The sequence below is a fragment of the Rattus norvegicus genome, chromosome 1 (assembly GCF_036323735.1).
Source record: "Rattus norvegicus strain BN/NHsdMcwi chromosome 1, GRCr8, whole genome shotgun sequence".
NCBI lineage: Eukaryota > Metazoa > Chordata > Mammalia > Rodentia > Muridae > Rattus > Rattus norvegicus.
In genome coordinates, this window is record NC_086019.1 from 125,259,999 (window position 1) to 125,278,665 (window position 18,667).

The following is an 18,667-nucleotide window of genomic DNA, read 5'->3' on the forward strand; positions in this document are numbered from 1 at the left end:
GATATTATCCAAAAGAATTGCATTTGAAAGATATTGGGAAAGATTTGGACGTGCGCCCAACATGGAATTAGTCATTTGCTAATGACGTAATGCAAGACGTGGAAGATTTCTTATAAACATGAAGATGTAACAGCAGTAAGCAGGGGGAAAGGGCACTGGGAGTGCATGAAAAATACACTATCATAAAATGTGTATTAATAAACATGTTGATCATTTCCCACTAGATTCTTAAGGGAATTTCTAAATGAAATCAAAGTGACCTAATAGAAATGCAGAGCCCAAATCCATAGTTATTAAAATAATTGTAAGCCAACAAACTAAGAATCCAACGATGAATGAATACATATAAATAATTTTATATATCTGTTTTGTTCATGTGGGACCTGGGGTTTAAACTCAGGTTCATGCTTGAACTGCAACAGCTCTTGCCCACTGAACCAAGTCCCATTTTAATTAAAATTTTAGACGCACATCAATTATGTTATATGAATCTACTTCTAAAACATTAAATTCTCACATGGATTGATTTCCAGTGTCTGTAACTATACTTTGCATTCTTCCTTGTTTGATACTGCTCAGATTTGTAACGATTTATCTCTATTAATAATTTCTCAACATTCTGATATTAGACAACACATCATCATCATCATCATCATCATCATCAGGTATGACTTTCCAAGAAAAGGTTATTTTTGTCTCTCCTATTCTTTTGTGGAAAACTCAAATTCAAGAATTAGTCTTCTTCCTCCAGGACCTTCACACTTAACTCAGTGTGTCGGAACTTAACTTCACCATCTCAGCTATATCTTTCTCCTTCAACTTGTTTCTTTCCCCACTATCACCCATCTCTGTCCCATACAGGAGACCAGGAGATCCTTTTCATAATACTAGTGGTACCCTCCCTTAGACCCCAGTGGTTGGGCTTTGCTACTTCGCTCCTATCCAGCCCTACCACCCTTCTGGCTTCCCACTACGCATGCGCAATATAGCGTCTGCCCCGCCCGGCCCGCTGCTGCGGAAGGCGCAGTGCTCAGTAAAGCGCACTTCCTCTGCTAGTATCCACTGAGGCAGTGCAGGCTCCGAGAGCTCCGAGTCGCAGCGGTCCTGCTCTGATCAAAAGACGCAGAATGTCGGAACAAAGTAAGGACCTGAGCGACCCTAACTTTGCCGCTGAGGACCCCGACACTGAGATGCAGGTCAGCGATGCTGTTCCGGTGGGGGTCCCTCCTCCCGCTCCTCTGGCCGCGAACCTCTCAGGGCCATCGTGCGCTCCGGAAGGCCCTATGGCAGCCCCACAGGCCTCGCCACCACCTGCAGAACGGTTTGAAGAGGTTGACCCTAAGATCCTGCAGCAGGCCGCAGAAGAGGGCCGCGCCCACCAGCCCCAGAGCCCAGCCCGGCCGATCCCAGCACCGCCGGCCCCTGCCCAGCTGGTGCAGAAGGCGCACGAGCTCATGTGGTACGTGTTGGTCAAGGACCAGAAGAGGATGGTCCTCTGGTTTCCAGACATGGTGAAAGAGGTCATGGGCAGCTACAAGAAGTGGTGCAGAAGCATCCTCAGGCGCACCAGCGTCATCCTCGCCAGAGTTTTCGGGCTGCACCTGAGGCTGACCAATCTCCACACCATGGAGTTCGCCCTGGTCAAAGCACTCAGCCCAGAAGAGCTGGACAGAGTCGCGCTGAACAACCGTATGCCCATGACAGGTCTCCTGCTCATGATCCTGAGTCTCATCTATGTGAAGGGCCGCGGGGCCAGAGAGGGTGCGGTCTGGAATGTGCTGCGCATCCTGGGGCTGAGGCCCTGGAAGAAGCACTCCACCTTCGGAGATGTGAGAAAGATTATCACCGAGGAGTTCGTCCAGCAGAATTACCTGAAGTACCAGCGTGTGCCCCACATCGAGCCTCCCGAGTACGAGTTCTTCTGGGGCCCCAGAGCTAACCGTGAAATCACCAAGATGCAGATCATGGAGTTCCTGGCCAGAGTCTTTAAGAAGGATCCCCAGGCTTGGCCTTCCCGCTACAGAGAGGCTCTGGAGCAGGCCAGAGCTCTGCGGGAGGCTAATCTTGTCGCCCAGGCCCCCCGCAGCAGTGTCTCTGAGGACTAAAATGTCCAGGAGCACATTGATAGTTTCTGACCCATACTAGGGCTGTGTAAGGGTGGGGTTGGACATTAGAGTATCCCAGATTCATAGTGCAGTATTTCATGTATAGTTTTTAAGTTTTCCATCCAGTGCTTTTTTTATCTTGTAATGCAATGTATTCAGTTGTGTACTCGTGTAGTGTTTAAAATTGATGCATGTGTGTTTTATAAGTGAGCAAGTTGGTACTTTCACTTCTGTGCTTTCTTGGATTTTTGTACAAGAGATGTGCTGTGCTAAACTTGTGAAATACATTGAGGTGTTCTGTATCTTGTTCTTTGAATGGGACTGATGGTCCGTATCGACAAAGAAGGCCCTGGAGAGTTAGCAGGACTTAACAACAACACAGACCTGACCAAGAGAAAGGTCAGGGTCCCTCTCCATATGACTCCAACTGGCACAGGAAACATCCATGTGGAATGGACTGATTTGAACTGGACTGTTTTCAGTTTAAGCACTTAGCACACTTTGCAAAACATGTATCCAACCCCACCATAAATAAACTTTAAAATGAGCATTAAATATACCGTGAAATAATTTCTTTGTTTGGGGGGGAGGCATTTATTTTGGTGAAAGGGGGAATGGGAGTGGGTAGGGATGAGAAAGATTCTCCCCGTGTACAACATGAGCAAGTATACTTCTAACAGAGTGGGAAAACACCACTCATAACCACTCAGAAGTTTTTTGAAAATTGTGGTGCTTCAAGAAATTGGTCACATTAAAGGCGTGATAACAAAAAAAGGCATGTTCACATAACGTGGGAATAATAACAGGAATTATGTAGGGACTGTCCCTTTTCTGTTTTGTTTTGTTTTGTTTTTTTGTTTTAAATAGTCTTTGGTGGGCACTTTAACAGAATGAAATATTGCTACTAAACCCTCGTTGTGCATTTTCTTCTTTATTTTATCCTCCCACCAGCCATAAGAAGTAAGGAATGACTGTATCAGCACAAAGCAAGAAAAATGAAAGGATGCTGGTAATGAAATACCCTAAAAATCATAGACCTTATACTGGAGTCTTGACACTTAGCTCCCCATGGCTACCACTCACACAAGCACCCTTGTCTCCCTGCTGCATACATTAAGGATTTGATTTTTCTAATTAATTCTGAGAGTTTTGCGCAAATTAGCCTCTGAATGTACGAATTAGGAAACTCATTTCAGAAAGAATTGATGACCCAATCAAGTCCTTATCTTGCTAAGGGGTAAAAAGAAGATCTGAAATTTCATCTTTTCGGGGGGGATGAAAATGAACGAAATTATTCTGACAGTGATTCCTGTATGAGTCATGACACTAATGAAATCGAGGAGGGGGTGGTAATAGGAAGTTGCACCCAGCAGCACAGTCACATGTGCGACTCCGAAGTCAGTATGCTGCAGTGGACAGTAGGTGAAGAGAAGGTGAAATGGGATGAGAATCACTGTAAACAACAACTGGGGCAAAAAAAAAATTTCATTAGGGAGCTTTTCGTCGGGGAAGAAAAAGAGAGAAGAAGCATTAATGAGATGAGAAATCCTTTAGACTCTTATGTGGGAAAAGTCGTTTAGTAAAAGTTTTAAAAAAAACTTTTTTTTCTGGGGAAGGGGAATAAGGGGTGCATACCTGTCACACCATAATCATGAGTAAACTGGGAGTCGTGTTAATGTGAAAGAGCTACAGTCAGTGTTTTGACATACAGAATTGCCAGCATTTAGTGACATTGCCTAGCTGGTGGTGCAGGGAATGAAAATGCTTATAAATCCATGTATCTCTTAAAACAGAACTCATCCTCCTTAGTTGCCCCCATAGTCTTTTACGGGAGTGAGAATGGAAAGTGGGAAGATACTGACAGTAACCCTAATATGGGTGACCTGGCTCTCAGCAGACTTCTTCGTGAAGAGCTGATGTTTGCTGTCACACCTATTTAAAAACATTTAGGGTTTTTCTGCTGTAAGGATATTGAGTCTGTTTTTGCATGGGCTTGTTTTGCAGATTACAATTTTGCACATCGCAGTTTTGCAGATCCATGTAAAACAGATTCAAGATTACTGACACTGGCACCTTAGCTAAACATTTGCTGAGGGATAGGATAGTGAGAAACAAGGAGCTGATTACAGGCAGGAGCAAGAGCAGGGCTGCTCTCCAACTGCGTTGTCTTGGAGACAGCTAGCCATAGAGGAGAAAGCTTTTCAGCTATGGAGTGTTTAATTCATGGTGCCTGGTTCAATAGGCACCACAGCCTGGGGACGTAGGGGGAAATTATTCAATAACTTTCTTATATTTTCATATTGGCCTAAAAATTAAGATAGGAGAGTACTCCAAGTATTTTGGAAAAGATGCCAAGGTAGACCAATCAGGAAACATTTAGCAAAAGCGCGGTTTGAGAATCCGGAGCTGGGATGATTTGGTACTCTGGCTGAGAGATTTCTCTGTTTATTTTTATCAGCCAACAGTCACTTCATTTTTACCTTGATAGTTTACTCTTATAGCACAGACCTATTCATGTCCCTTTTAATTTTTATTTTTCAATAAAAATTATTTTATTTAACATGTTTTAATTTAAATAGAATTACATCACTCCCTCCTCCCTTTTCCTCCATCCAGCCACTCCAAGCTACTTCACATTAATATTTCCTGTTATTTCACATTTTTCCACTTTAATTGACTTCATTTTTAAAGTCATCCTAGGTGGAAAAGGCCTCTGAATTTTAAATATAAATTATAATGTCTACTTTAAAAAAACTCAGAGAAAATATATGATTCTGAGTTATAATTAAATAGGAAATGGATATTTTAAAGGAACCAGTAAAGTTCTGTCTTTCCTGTGTGTCCTGGTCATCTCACCACTACCATAATATTGCCTGACCAACTTCAGACATCCCTTCCTGGGACCGTTTACAGCATCCATATTTAAATGCCTATTCCAAATGCATACGTTGTTTATAATTCAGTGCCTTTTGTTACTCTCTTCTGAATTAGATACACAAAGGCAAAGAGTCATATCTGAAACCTGCCCATCCTGTAACTAAAGTCTTTTCTGTGGTCCTGTCCCATGGATATTCTTGGAAAATATATGGAGCATTATTTTCTCTTTTATTCTCTCATTTACATTCGATTTTTCTTATATAATATATCCTGATTGCATTTCTCCCTCCCTCTGCTCCTCCAAGATCCTTTCACCTCACCACCCTCCCTGATCCACGCCCTTTCTGTCTCTCATTAAAAACACAAAAAGGTTTCTATGAGATAATAATATAATAAGATAAAACAAAAACTAACACATTAGAATCAGAAAGAAGGAAACATCCGAGGTGTGGGGCATAGACACAAGAAACAGACATAAGTACAGAGACCGATTCATCTGCATACTCAGTCATCCTACAAAATTACAAAACTGAAAGCCATAATACACACACAAAGGACCAGAAAACTCAAAATACTAGAAAATAACAACACCTTCATAACAGGAAAGGAAAAACTGGAACAGCAATCACAATCAACTAGCCTGAAACATAGAAAATTGGCAAGCAGTACAAGGAAAGAAATGAATGCAGAAAATACTGGAAACAAGAGAAAGAGCCAGGTTTTTAAAAACCCAATAATATAAATTAGTTGCTAACAGTTCCAGGGGTTCTTAAAGGATAAATAATATAAATTAACAACTTCTTACCGGGTAAATGGATCATGAAAACAGGTAGCCAGATGGGGCTTGGGGGAGAGAAGGAAGGGAATGATGTAATTATATTTTCATTAAAATAGTAATATAATTTTAATACAAAAATAAAAGGGTCTCCTCGTTCTTAAAAGTAACTGGATGAGTAATGAGTCTGGGGGAGAAGGGAGATGGTTGGGACTGGGAGAAGAGGAGGGAGATGAGGCTGTGGTCAGTTTATATTGTATGAGAGAAGAATACATAAAAACCATTAATAAAAAATAAATACATTAATAAAAGACATTAATAAAAATAAAAAGAACAAAAGTAAGTCAGTGCTGTTAGCACAAAATATCAAGTGAAAAATGAAAAAAAACGCCAATTTAAAAAGTCAATATATGTTTTATAGAATAAGTGATTAAAGATATAATAAGAGTGAATGCATAGTCCATTCTATTACTAGTTAATTAGAATCAGCATCCACACACTCTTCTCTAGTTGGACATATGCTACATGTTGCCTTCTGTACTCATTAGCATGCATGTTGAGAGGCCAGTGTGCAGAAGATGATGTGCTGGGAGTTAAAGATTTAACAATAAACAGAATGATCATTGTGTGGTCAGAAAGCATTAATTAGGTGAGTAACAAGAACAAGCATTCAGCACAAAGAATGCCACCCTAGAAGCAATATAAGGATGGATGGAGAGAAACAGGTGCATAAAACTCAGAGTTTACAAAAGGAGTGTTGTATAAATTTACATATATTGTATAAATGGTGATTAACAATTTAAAAGTGATTCTGGGAAGGGTGTATTTGACACAGGATTTCTTTGTGCATAAGGGCTGTGGTAAGAAAGCAAACAAACGTGAGATACTCAATATTATGTTGAAATAAAGAGAAATACAAAGTAAATTCCATTTCAACTACGCTGAAATATTTTTAATCTCTTAATAGTTACTTTTGCCAAATTATTTTCTCAATAACCTAATATGAGAAGATATTACAGCTTTGGGGGTTTGACGTATGCATTTATCTATTTGGTTAATAAAAAGTATTAAACTTCATTGTATGATTAGCTTGTAGGAACTTGGAGATACTGATAAATTAAAACATGGTTTCAACAATTGTATAATAAATGCTATGTATAAAAAATTGTCAGAAACTGTCTTGGTGAATAGATCAACAGTCTAGATATCTGTGGTCAAAGAAATTCTAATTTTATTCAGTAAGTTTCCCAAAGTAAAATTTCAGTGATATCAGTGTCTGTTTGGTAGCATGCTACAATACTTGGTTCTTGATTTTTATTTTGGAAGTTGAGTGATGGAGGACAAGGTGAGGAATGAGCAACAGGTGTTGACTTAGGTTTCAAGCTTGAATACAGGTTAAAGGTCGGGTTTAGTTGATGAGACCAGAACAGAGTGGGGGAAGAACAAATGTGGAGGAAAACTAGCAGCTTCTATGTTGAAAATCTATTAAATATACTGAAAGATAGATGGCTTATACAATGAGCATGCCTAGACCAAGGGAAAATATTGTACCTAAGCAGTGGAGTGATGCATTTATCTATAGAAACTAAAAAAAAAAAAAAGTAACAATGCTTGTATTCTGAGAACCTGAAGCATTTCCTTGTCGAGTTCTGCAGGAATGTCTGGCAATGACACTACAAAGAGTGCCTGGATAAGAGTTCAAAAAGAAATCCAGCAGAGTGCAAGGTCATGAAATCAAAATAGCAACATTTTCAGAGAGAGGAAGTGGCCAAGGGTATCAAATGCTCTTTCAGTATCTTAAACAATTTGGAAAGAGATTTTGTATTTAATAGGGATCCTCAGTGATTAGAGAAGAAAGTAAGCTTAGACACATATAATGTGGTTGGCAATAACTCTGATAACTCAGTTGAGCAACAGTTAAGGACTTAATCAGAAAATGAGTAATGAGCATGGGAATAAGTGAAGGAAATCTGAAAATATCCATAGATCAGGTTGACAAAAGGCAATGATTAAGTAAGTGCTAGAGATAAGAAGGGTAGGATGAATGACGGACTGTGGGCAATTTCCTGGCATGCCGAGCTTCTTGAGTATCAGTTGTTTACTTAGGAAGTAAACACAGCAGATTCATGCGGGCAGATGATAAAGTCCATTTAAAAGAAGTTGATTCTGACATGAGTGTGAGATTCACAAACACAGATGTGAATTTAACTGAGTAGAAATTCACAAGAGAAAAAAAAAAGCTGAGATGTGGAATACAGTCCAACGAACTCATGGGTGAAACTGCTTAGAGATAATGCAGGGATTTGGGAAGGTAAACTGTGTTTTTCCCATACAGCTTGGGCAGGAAATGCAATCTGCTGCTCATTTGCAGACACTGACATCAGATATGCATGGTCCTTCTTCCTTCTAAAATGTGTCTGGGAAACTTTAACATCAGATATGCCTGCTCCCTCTTCCTACTAAAGATATGCTTGGGAAACTTAGAGAAAGAGACAAGGGGCAGTGGAAGGAAGGTGGGGTGGGGGGAAGTAATGAATCTTGGAACTAGAGACAGAACATTCAAAAAAGTATCAAGAAAATATAAAGTCTAGTGAATTCTAGAGAATTTGTTTTAGAGATGTGCAAATCATAGGGGTTGGGAGTTAGGTATTCCTCGGGTCTAAAGTAAAGAAAAGGCAGAAAAGTATATACTGAAATTATTTATAAAACTACTGTTTTAAAATTGTTAAGCAAATCACCAAAAGTCTGATTCCAACAAAAGCTGAGTTTCAGCCAAGTGCTAGCTGAGCGCTGTATGTGCGCAACTTGAATATTGAAAATTGAGAGAAGCTAACACTAAGCAGATGAAGTGACGATCGGTACAAGCAGGGTGGCAAGCCTTAAGTGGAATTGGGAATGCATGTGGTGTACAGATCAGACAGGTAGATAAACATGATGGATAACCTCATGCCTATTTATGTCTGTGAAAAAAGTTGATGGTGTTATATTCTTAGAAGACGGCAGGAAACAATGTGATGAACACTGATCCAAATGAGTTAATCTCGGCAGACTGTCATGGCCAAGTCCAGTAGTTATTAGAGATTTTAACTTACTAATATATAAAAAGAATAATACAGTGCTGTCAGGTTTTTTCATTTACTCCAGGATTCCAATATTTTAAAATGAACTTCCATATTAGCAATCTGAAGAAGAGAATATATAAGATTATATCAATTCGCACAGAAAAGACGTTTGAGAAGGTTTATTAATCCTGCCATTTAAAAAAAAAGTTAGTAAATTACACTTAGCAAGAAACATCAGTAAAATTAACTGTTCGTATGTAACTGTTTCATATCTCTCCCATACTTGAGATGCTCCCAATAAGATGAATACCAAGCCTGGTACTGGAAATGCAGCCAAATATTCAGGGCCAGTGAAGTCATGGTCATTGGAGGAGAATATATAACCACTAATTTAATAAATCAGCATAATCCCTAACAAAACTTTTAAGCATTTGTCCTTATACCTACAGATAAGTGTAGTCCTCACCTCTCATCAAAGAAAGTTGTCTTTGTAACAGAGACTACAATAGAAAATGGTAAGCGATCAAAATGCAGAGTTGTGGACCCTAGTCCTAATGGACGTGTCTACAAAATACTCAGTGGAACTTACGTCTCCAGGATCATTTCAGAAGATCAGGGTGAGTTTGGGTTTGTTTGTTTGTTTGTTTGTTTGTGCTATTGTGTCTCATAGTAACATCGGAAACTAGACCTGTAACATCTCAACAACATGACCGTTTTAACGTGAGCTGACCAAATATGATATCAACAATTATGCCAGACTGAATGAGGAAAAACATGTTAAGGCCTCCCACTATACTAGTACGGGCAGCCAAGAAAGGCCAGAAATGGAAGATGCAGTGCTCCCCAGGAAGAGGATACCAAATGGCAGTCCAGTGCCAAATGATCAGCCCTCAAAACATAATAAAAGTAACACCATATGTACATAACAGGCTATACTTAGGGATATAGATGTATTTTTAAAAACATATATGCATGCAGTAACAATTAATGGAGAAAGAGACCATGAATTAGAAGGAGAGCAGATAATGAAAAGGAAAAGAGAAAGGAGTGAGACTGTCCTGTATTTGTGTTTCCAGTACTGGTTTATCTAATTTAACATGAGCCTATTCAATTTAATCTATGTCTCAGCAAAACTGACATAATTTCGCTTTGGCTAATAATACTTTATACTGTTCATAAGCCACAGATCCTTATCTGCAGTATATCTGGACACTTTAGTTGATTTCATATGTTTGTTATTTTTGAACAGTGCTGCAATAACTGTGGGAGCAAAGGTGTCTCTTTGATAAACCTATCTCATTTCCTTTGGCTGTATACCCAGCAGAGGGATTGATTACTGGATCATGTTTCCCAACACAAAGAAATGATAAATGTTTGACAAGATCGAAATGCTAATTACCCTGATTTGATCATTACACACTGTACAGACATGTCAAATGATCTACTATATCAATGTTTAGAAATGTCAGCGATCAATTAAAATTAAAAAGAAATGAAAGAACAGCCTATTGAAGTTTATCTTGAAAGTACTATAATTAGCATTGCTTAATATTTAGTATTGAATGATAGAATGATTTTCTGCTATGATTGGATATGAAAAGAAATTATCTGCCTATACTCCCTGGTCTTCCCTTTCAACTCATCAGCAAAATTCTAGTCCAGAGAAGATGAGATAAGTAAAAAAAAGAAATCTATCTTTGTTCATAGTATGACGTGGTTGTCTTCCTGGAAAGTATCAAATAACCCAACACAACCAGCAATGAGATATTCCTAGAATAATAAAGGTGTTTAGCAACAACACCAGATTCAAGATTAATGGGCAAATTTCTACTTTCAAGCAACAACAGGAAACAGAAATGTAAAACCCAATACAATCTGTCCTAGCACAGAAATATTTTAATATGCATAAAACCAAGTGTGTTCTGGATCTGTATATTGAAAAGCACATAAAACATTAAAAAATCCAAGAAGACAAAGAGAAATTCTCATGTTTATAGATCAGAACAGAATAAAGAAACAAATCAAATTATAGGATTAGTGCGATTCCTTTAAAAATCAAATGCCTATGTATTTCCTATTGTCAGTACCAAAAATTATCACTTTCTGGGTAGTAATTGTAGAATATAAAAATCACATCAAGTGTGAACTATGAGTAAATCTGTTAAGGGGGAAACTACAAAACCTGTTCACAATCTTAAAGCAGATGAAGGGCTTCCATGTTCAAATGTGTACAAAAAGTTTATGTTTCCTCAAGTCTCTGTGGCTGTTTTCTCCTAACCATTGGTAATACAGCAATACGTGTAGTGAAAAAAACTAGACCATCTATCATTGTACAACCGCAACTCTTACGAGTTATTTGTTCAATTATGAAATGTTCTGACCATGAGAGGTTATCAAAAATGTCTTTCCCTGTAGAGTTGCTGTTCTGCTTTTTACCAATTTAGTGCTACTTCACATTTTAACATTATGAATCCTGACCATGATTTTGAGAATTTGAACAGAGAAAATAAGAACAATAATAATGCGGAGGCTAGCATGGTCTGATAGGCCAAATTACAGTGCTACATTAATGGTATCCAGAGTGTACATATAAATGGATGAGAATGGTAAGTAAACAAGAGAGAACATTGTGTACCGCAGAGGAAAAGCATTTCTGATTGGGCATAATGGAGAAAGCAAAGCCATCTCAATGCTTTTCCAAGGGCTGAACAGTAATATACTGAGGCTAGGTGATTTACTCAAAAAACCCCATCTCTTCACAATGAAGGTTGAAGCACGTCACCCAGTAATCAACGGTGTTGTTTCCTTCTGAGAACTGTAGGAGAAAGCTCCAGCTTGAGCTCACCTTGTGCTTACAGGTGGCTGCCCTTTTGCCTGTTTGTATGTTTCTGCAGATTTCCACTATAAAAGAAACTAAATCTCACAGAGGTAGCATAAAGCAGGCATGTAAAAATGCTCCTCAGTGTCTGTGGGACATTGTTTTAGGACTTCCATAGGTATACAATCCTTCAAGTACTTTAAGAAACACTGTAACCATGTTTACATATAAGTCTTACACATTCACATACTTCATTTTTTCCCCATGATTTCTTATTATCTAGTACACAAAAACATCCAGAAAACAGCATGTATGTTGTTTCGGAAATAACAACATGAAAAAAACTTCTCTACATGTATAAAACAGACATTTTTCACGTTTTTAATCTGTAATTAGATGACTTTCATGCAGGAACCACGGGGTCTTAGGTATGACTATCTTCTAAATGTACTAAATGTTTCTATTTGTCTCATAAAAACATTGCAGTATTTATTTAAAATTTTCAGTAGCTAGATTACTTAGATAAAATGGATAAGTAAGCACATGTACACCTCTAATTTTTTGATTTTTAAAAACTAGGCAAAATTACATCTCCTGACTTATAACTCATAAGTAACGTCCTCTGGGCAAAAAATAGCAACTATGGATAGCAGATGCATCAGTGTGCAGATGACTCTGCTAGGTCTATTCATCAATCATGCTTGTTATTATATATCAAGGGATGCATCAAATAGGAAACAAAACACGTATTCCACCTACCTCTGAGTCACTTCAATTTAAAAAAATAGAATTTCCAATTATCTTCTTGTTTTTTATGAAAATTTTAATTAAGTCTCAGAAAACCAAAAACAAAAGATTATTTATATCTTATTCAAACCCTAAGTAGATATTGCTCATCCATATGCATCAATGGCAGATTGTGCCAATGTAAATTTGGCAAATTCCATTCAGTCTATGAGCTTCTCATCAAAGGAAATGAAAATATATTACCTGTTAAATATTTCACAGACCACCTAACCCTGCTAAAAGTGGGGGTGAATGCTTGCTTGTGTTTTGAGGCTTTTGCAATTAGTATTTTAATAACTTTTCAATTTTTGGAAATGATGCAGAAACATGAATGGTATTGCTGGGTTTACGGAAGTAGAAGGAATCATGTCCTTAGAGGATATAGTTCATTACCATCCATGAAAGGAAAGGAATCAAAAGGCTGGCTTGCCATAAAATTATATTTTCAAAGTATATGACAAAAATAATATCCACATAATTTGGAAACAGATAAGGGTGAGAATAAACAGAAGAAAGTGGTTTCAAAGAAAATGTATATGATTTCTCCCACCCACCCACCCCCTAAAAATCACTCAGGGTGATCTCTGAACAGGTTATTGTTTCAGTATTACTTTTAATGCACAGCAAAAATTGACAAAGCAAAAATGAAAAAATACACAAATAGTCAAGAAAAGGAAGAAAATCAGACTAAAATTATCTGAAAGGTAAACAAAGCTGAAGGAATTGCCCTCTAACTTTGTAGTTGACTACACAACTCAGAAATTAAAACAATGTGGACTTTGGCAGAGTAGTAAACACATAGTTACTACAAAAGAAGACAGAAATCAATTGTAGTCACTCACAAGTTTAACAGTTGATTTTTGACAAAAATCACATGACAATTTAATAGGAAATTGGCACCTGAAGAAATGAAATAGTATGGAAAATCCACATAAACCCAAGACAACAGAAACCTTACATACAAATTAACTAAAAATTAGTACAGCTCTAAATATCTATAACTGTAAAAACTTTATTTTACTTTATGTATATAAGTGTATTGCTTTTATATATGTCTGTAACTTATGTGTATACCTATAGAAGTCAAATGATTTGTCTGATAGCCTATTATTGCAGTGATATAGTGGTGAGCCATCATATAGGTGCTGAAAATTTGAACACAGATCCTCTACAAAAGAAATAACTGATAAGTGGATATTAACCCAAAAGCTTGAAATACACAAGATACAATTTAAAGACCACTTGAAGCTCAAGAAGAAGAAGGACAAAAGTTTGAACGCTTTACTACTTCTTAGAAGGGGGAAAACACTCACAGGAGGAACTACAGAGACAAAGTGTGGAGCATAGACTGAAGGAAAGGCCATTCAGAGACTGCCATACATGGGGATCCATCCCACATGTAGTCACAAAACTCTTGAGGACACCAAGAGATTCACGCTGACAGAAGCTTGATAAAGCTGTCTCCTGAGAGGCTCTGTCAGAGCTTGACGAATACAGAAACAGATTCTTGCAGTCTACCATAGGATTGAGAATGGGGTCCTCAATGGAAGAGTTAAAGAAAGGACTGAGGTAGCTGAGGAGGTATGTAATCCCATAGGAAGAGCAACAATATCAACAACCAGACACCCCAGAGCTCCCAGCGACTAAGAGAACACATGAAAGTACCCATTGCTCGAGCCGCATATGGAGCAGAGGATGGGCCTTGTTGGGCATCAATTGGAGGAGAGCCCCTTGGTCCTGAGCCAGCTTGATGCCCCAGTGTAGGGAAATGGCAGGGCAGGGAGGTGGGAGGGAGTGGCTGAGTGGGTGGGGGAGCACCCTCATAGAAGCAGAGGGAGAGGGAATGGGATAGGAAGTTTCTGGAGGGAAAACCAGGAAAGGAGATAACATTTGGAATGTAAATAAAGAAAATACCCAATGAAAGAAAAAAGGAAAGAAGAAATAACTGTTCTTACACACTGAGTCTTCTCTTCAATGTATAAAGACTGTTAAAGGGAAAATAAAATAGGAAAATCTCCATTACTGTTCATTGGAAGAAGTGTTCTTGGGACATTCAAAACATACTCACTAATGAATAAACTGAGAACCATGAAAATTAAAATATATATTGTTCCATGAAGCACAGATTACAGAATGATGGGATAGTGGTCATACCTTTAATCCCAGTACTTTGGAGACAGAAGCAAGTGGATTTCTATGCGTTCAAGGTCAGCCTAGCATACATGCCAAACTCTAGCCTATCTAAGGCTACAGAGTGAGACATAGCCTAAAAAAATCCAGAAATCTGAAAGAGGAACACTCCTCCATTGTTGGTGGGATTGCAGACTGGTAAAACCATTCTGGAAATCAGTCTGGAGGTTCCTCAGAAAATTGGACATTGAACTGCCTGAGGATCCAGCCATACCTCTCTTGGGCATATACCCAAAAGATGCCTCAACATATAAAAGAGACACGTGCTCCACTATGTTCATCGCAGCCTTATTTATAATAGCCAGAAACTGGAAAGAACCCAGATGCCCTTCAACAGAGGAATGGATACAGAAAATGTGGTACATCTACACAATGGAATATTACTCAGCTATCAAAAACAACGAGTTTATGAAATTCGTAGGCAAATGGTTGGAACTGGAAAATATCATCCTGAGTGAGCTAACCCACTCACAGAAAGACATACATGGTATGCACTCATTGATAAGTGGCTATTAGCCCAAATGCTTGAATTACCCTAGATCCCTAGAACAAAGGAAACTCAAGACGGATGATCAAAATGTGAATGCTTCACTCCTTCTTTAAATGAGGAAAAAGAATACCCTTGGCAGGGAAGGGAGAGGCAAAGATTAAAACAGAGACTGAAGGAACACCCATTCAGAGCCTGCCCCACAGGTGGCCCATACATATACAGCCACCCAATTAGACAAGATGGATGAAGCAAAGAAGTGCAGACCGACAGGAGCCGGATGTAGATCGCTCCTGAGAGACACAGCCAGAATACAGCAAATACAGAGGCGAATGCCAGCAGCAAACCACTGAACTGAGAATAGGTCCCCCGTTGAAGGAATCAGAGAAAGAACTGGAAGAGCTTGAAGGTGCTCGAGACCCCAAAAGTACAACAATGTCAAGCAACCAGAGCTTCCAGGGACTAAGCCACTACCTAAAGACTATACATGGACTGACCCTGGACTCTGTCCCCATAGGTAGCAATGAATATCCTAGTAAGAGCACCAGTGGAAGGGGAAGCCCTGGGTCCTGCTAAGACTGAACCCCCAGTGAACTAGACTATGCGGGGAGGGTGGCAATGGGGGGAGGTTTGGGAGGGGAACACCCACAAGGAAGGGGAGGGGGGAGGGTGATGTCTGTCTGGAAACCGGGAAAGGGAATAACACTTGAAATGTATATAAGAAATACTCAAGATAATAAAAAAAATAAAATAAAATAAAATAAAAAAAAAATCCAGAAATCTAAATCAAACATACATATCCCCCCAAAAAACAATAAGAACTGTGCTATCATGTGAAAATAACTTCTAACACTAATTGTTCAGGAAATAAAGCCAACAACTGCCAAACTTACCTCGTGAAACTAAAACCTTCTGAAAAGCATAAGGAACAGTCAAGTAACTGAAGAGAAAATCTATAGAATATGAGGAATGCACAGGACCTAAGAAAACTTTACCCTTACTGCAAACTATTTCACTCAACAGGTTTGAGAAGAGAGCCAGACATTGCCTCAGTTTTGAAACTTCTGCTGATCTCACAAGTTTCCAAAAGACAGTTCCAAGCTAACGGTCAGACAAATGGCCCTGGTTAAACTCTATGGGTCACAAAACAAAGCAAATGTCATAAACATAGGAAATGGATTGGTAGAGTGAGAGTGGGATTGACAGGAGAAGAAAAGAGGAAAAAGAGGGTGAATGAGAGCATGATCATAATGCATTGCATACAGGTATGACATTGTCAAAGAACTACCTTAATCAACATGTTCTAAATTTAAAACTAATAACCAAACCAATCTGAAAATAGGTATTGGGACAGAAAATAGGTATTGGGACAGAGGCTAAATCGGTCAAGATGTGTGGATAACAAATAAGTACCTGAAATGATAGGTAACATAATTTACCTTTAGGGGAGTGTTAATTACTTTGAATGTCTTATTATAATAGCATATTTTAATTATATATAATAATGGGTTTTATTAGGGCATATTCACCCCACTGATACTCACTCTCGTTCCTTTTGTACTCCCACTAACCACTAACCGCCTTTCTCTTTCAAGCTAGCTTCCCTCTACATTCATATCTCTATTTTTATTTTACAAGTAATACCATTATTCACATATTAGAGTGGTTATAAAAATACACTGTTAATACAATGGAGACTGTGTGGAAGAAATGGAGCACGCACCTACCGCTGAGGGATGTACTACGTCAATAGCTACTCTGTAAACCAAATTAGTGGGTTTACTTTTTATCATATACTGACCCTATGACCCAATGGATGTCACCCAACATGAATATATATAGAATTCAAGGCATATTTCCTACTAAAATGGGTATGATAATATTTGTAGCAGCTTTATTTTGCACAAATGGAAAAGTCCATGTGTTTCTGGATATGTGAAATAATAAATAAGCAAAATAGCATTCAGCAATAAAAAGTAACCAACACAGGAGCAATGCCCCCAACACTTAAGAATATGTGTTGCTCTTAAAAGAAGCTGAATCCAGCTTTCAATTCCACATTGTAGCTTATAATCATCCTTAAACCCAGCTCCAGGGGAAGAAGCACCTACCTTCTTCTGACCTCCAAAGGCACCAAGCGTGCACATGGAGCACATACCTACATGCAAAAAAAACGTAAAGCCTTTAGCTCCAGTTGCATATGTAGAAGAGGATGTCCTTGCTGGGCACCAATGGGAGGAGAAGCCCTTGGACTGCCAAGGCTAGACACCCGCACCCAGTGTAGGGGAATGTCTGGGGAGAGAGGCAGGAAGGAGTGGGTAGATGGGTGGGGAAACACCCTCATAGAAGAAGGCGGAAGGGGTTTATGAATGGGAGACCTGGAAAGGGAATAACAATTGAAATGTAAATAAATAAAAATCCAATTAAAAAGTAAATTAAGATGAAACCAATGTTGTTATACAAAACAGTTATGGCAAACCTGAAAAATATTGGGATGAGAATGAAAAGAAAGATAAGGAAAAATTTTGCGATTCATTTTTATACAGCATTCTAGAAATAAATAAAACGTAACAACAAAAAGCAGGCAAATGGTTGTTGGTAGGGAATGTATGATATAGGTTCACCATCAGAAATGATGGAATAGTTTTGGATCCTTATGACATTAATGCCTGTAAAATTAAATTCTGTGATAAATTTTACGGACATCTGTAATACATAAGGAAATGAATGCATTTCAAAACTTGAAAAATAAGAAAGATAATAAAATTCTATTTACTAGCTTTTCAGCTGTTTTGATTTCAGACTGAAGCTGTATGAGTTCTTACCACTGGAAAAAGTTGGATGCAGGTGATATGCAGCCCTAATATTGTTTTTGTAACACCTCTTAAATATAGAACCATTTCAAAAATAAAAAGATAAAATATGTCAATGATAATAACACTATCAAAGAAAATAAATTTTAATAGTGAGATATATGAAATAAACTATAGAAATGTAGCATAGTTGTAGGTGATGATGATTAGTAGCACAATGTCAAGATAAACCCTTCTGAGGAAAAGAACTGAGGGCCAAGGCTGTACTAACACAAGGAACAATAGAGATTTCTCAGCTTATGAGGAGGGGAGTCTACACAGAGACAACTGTTTCTGCAATTGTCTGAACATTGACAATGGTGTGACAATCAGGACGGAGACCCAGGTGGATTAGATTCAGTGAGGGAGATGGAGTGTAATGCAAAACTGAGCAGAGATATGTCCCTCTGCCTGAATCACATGGTTTAGTCAGAAAGTCAGCCAGCATCCCCAATACTTTTCTGTCCTTGTTCCTTTTTATATTTGTTTGGTTTCATAATTATGGAGAGTGGTGTTTCTTTATCCACTTTTTTTCAGACAGTTACTTTTTTTCTCTGTTCCAATCCAGATTTCCTCAGAGAAACGTCCTTGGGTGTCTTTGGAAAATGTGTCCCATTGGCATACTTGCTAGAGTTTCATCCAACTCAAACCTCGAAGGAGTTCAATGACATTCCAAATGTCAGCATAAGTAAAACTTCAATGTCCAAATCCTCTA

At 38.4% G+C, this 18,667-nt stretch overlaps 1 protein-coding gene across 1 annotated transcript; it reads left to right on the top strand.

The window, feature by feature from the left end:
* The first annotated feature begins 1,060 nt into the window (after positions 1–1,060).
* Ndn (necdin, MAGE family member) lies at positions 1,061–2,660 on the top strand. Its single transcript, NM_001008558.2, has one exon. The coding sequence runs from the start codon at positions 1,128–1,130 to the stop codon at positions 2,103–2,105; it is 978 nt and encodes a 325-aa protein (NP_001008558.2). The 5' UTR covers positions 1,061–1,127; the 3' UTR covers positions 2,106–2,660.
* The last annotated feature ends 16,007 nt before the right edge of the window (positions 2,661–18,667 follow it).

What these genes read in the sequence shown, in the direction of transcription:
- Ndn (NM_001008558.2), top strand. Translation starts at nt 1,128, where the DNA reads ATGTCGGAACAAAGTAAGGACCTGAGCGACCCTAACTTTGCCGCTGAG.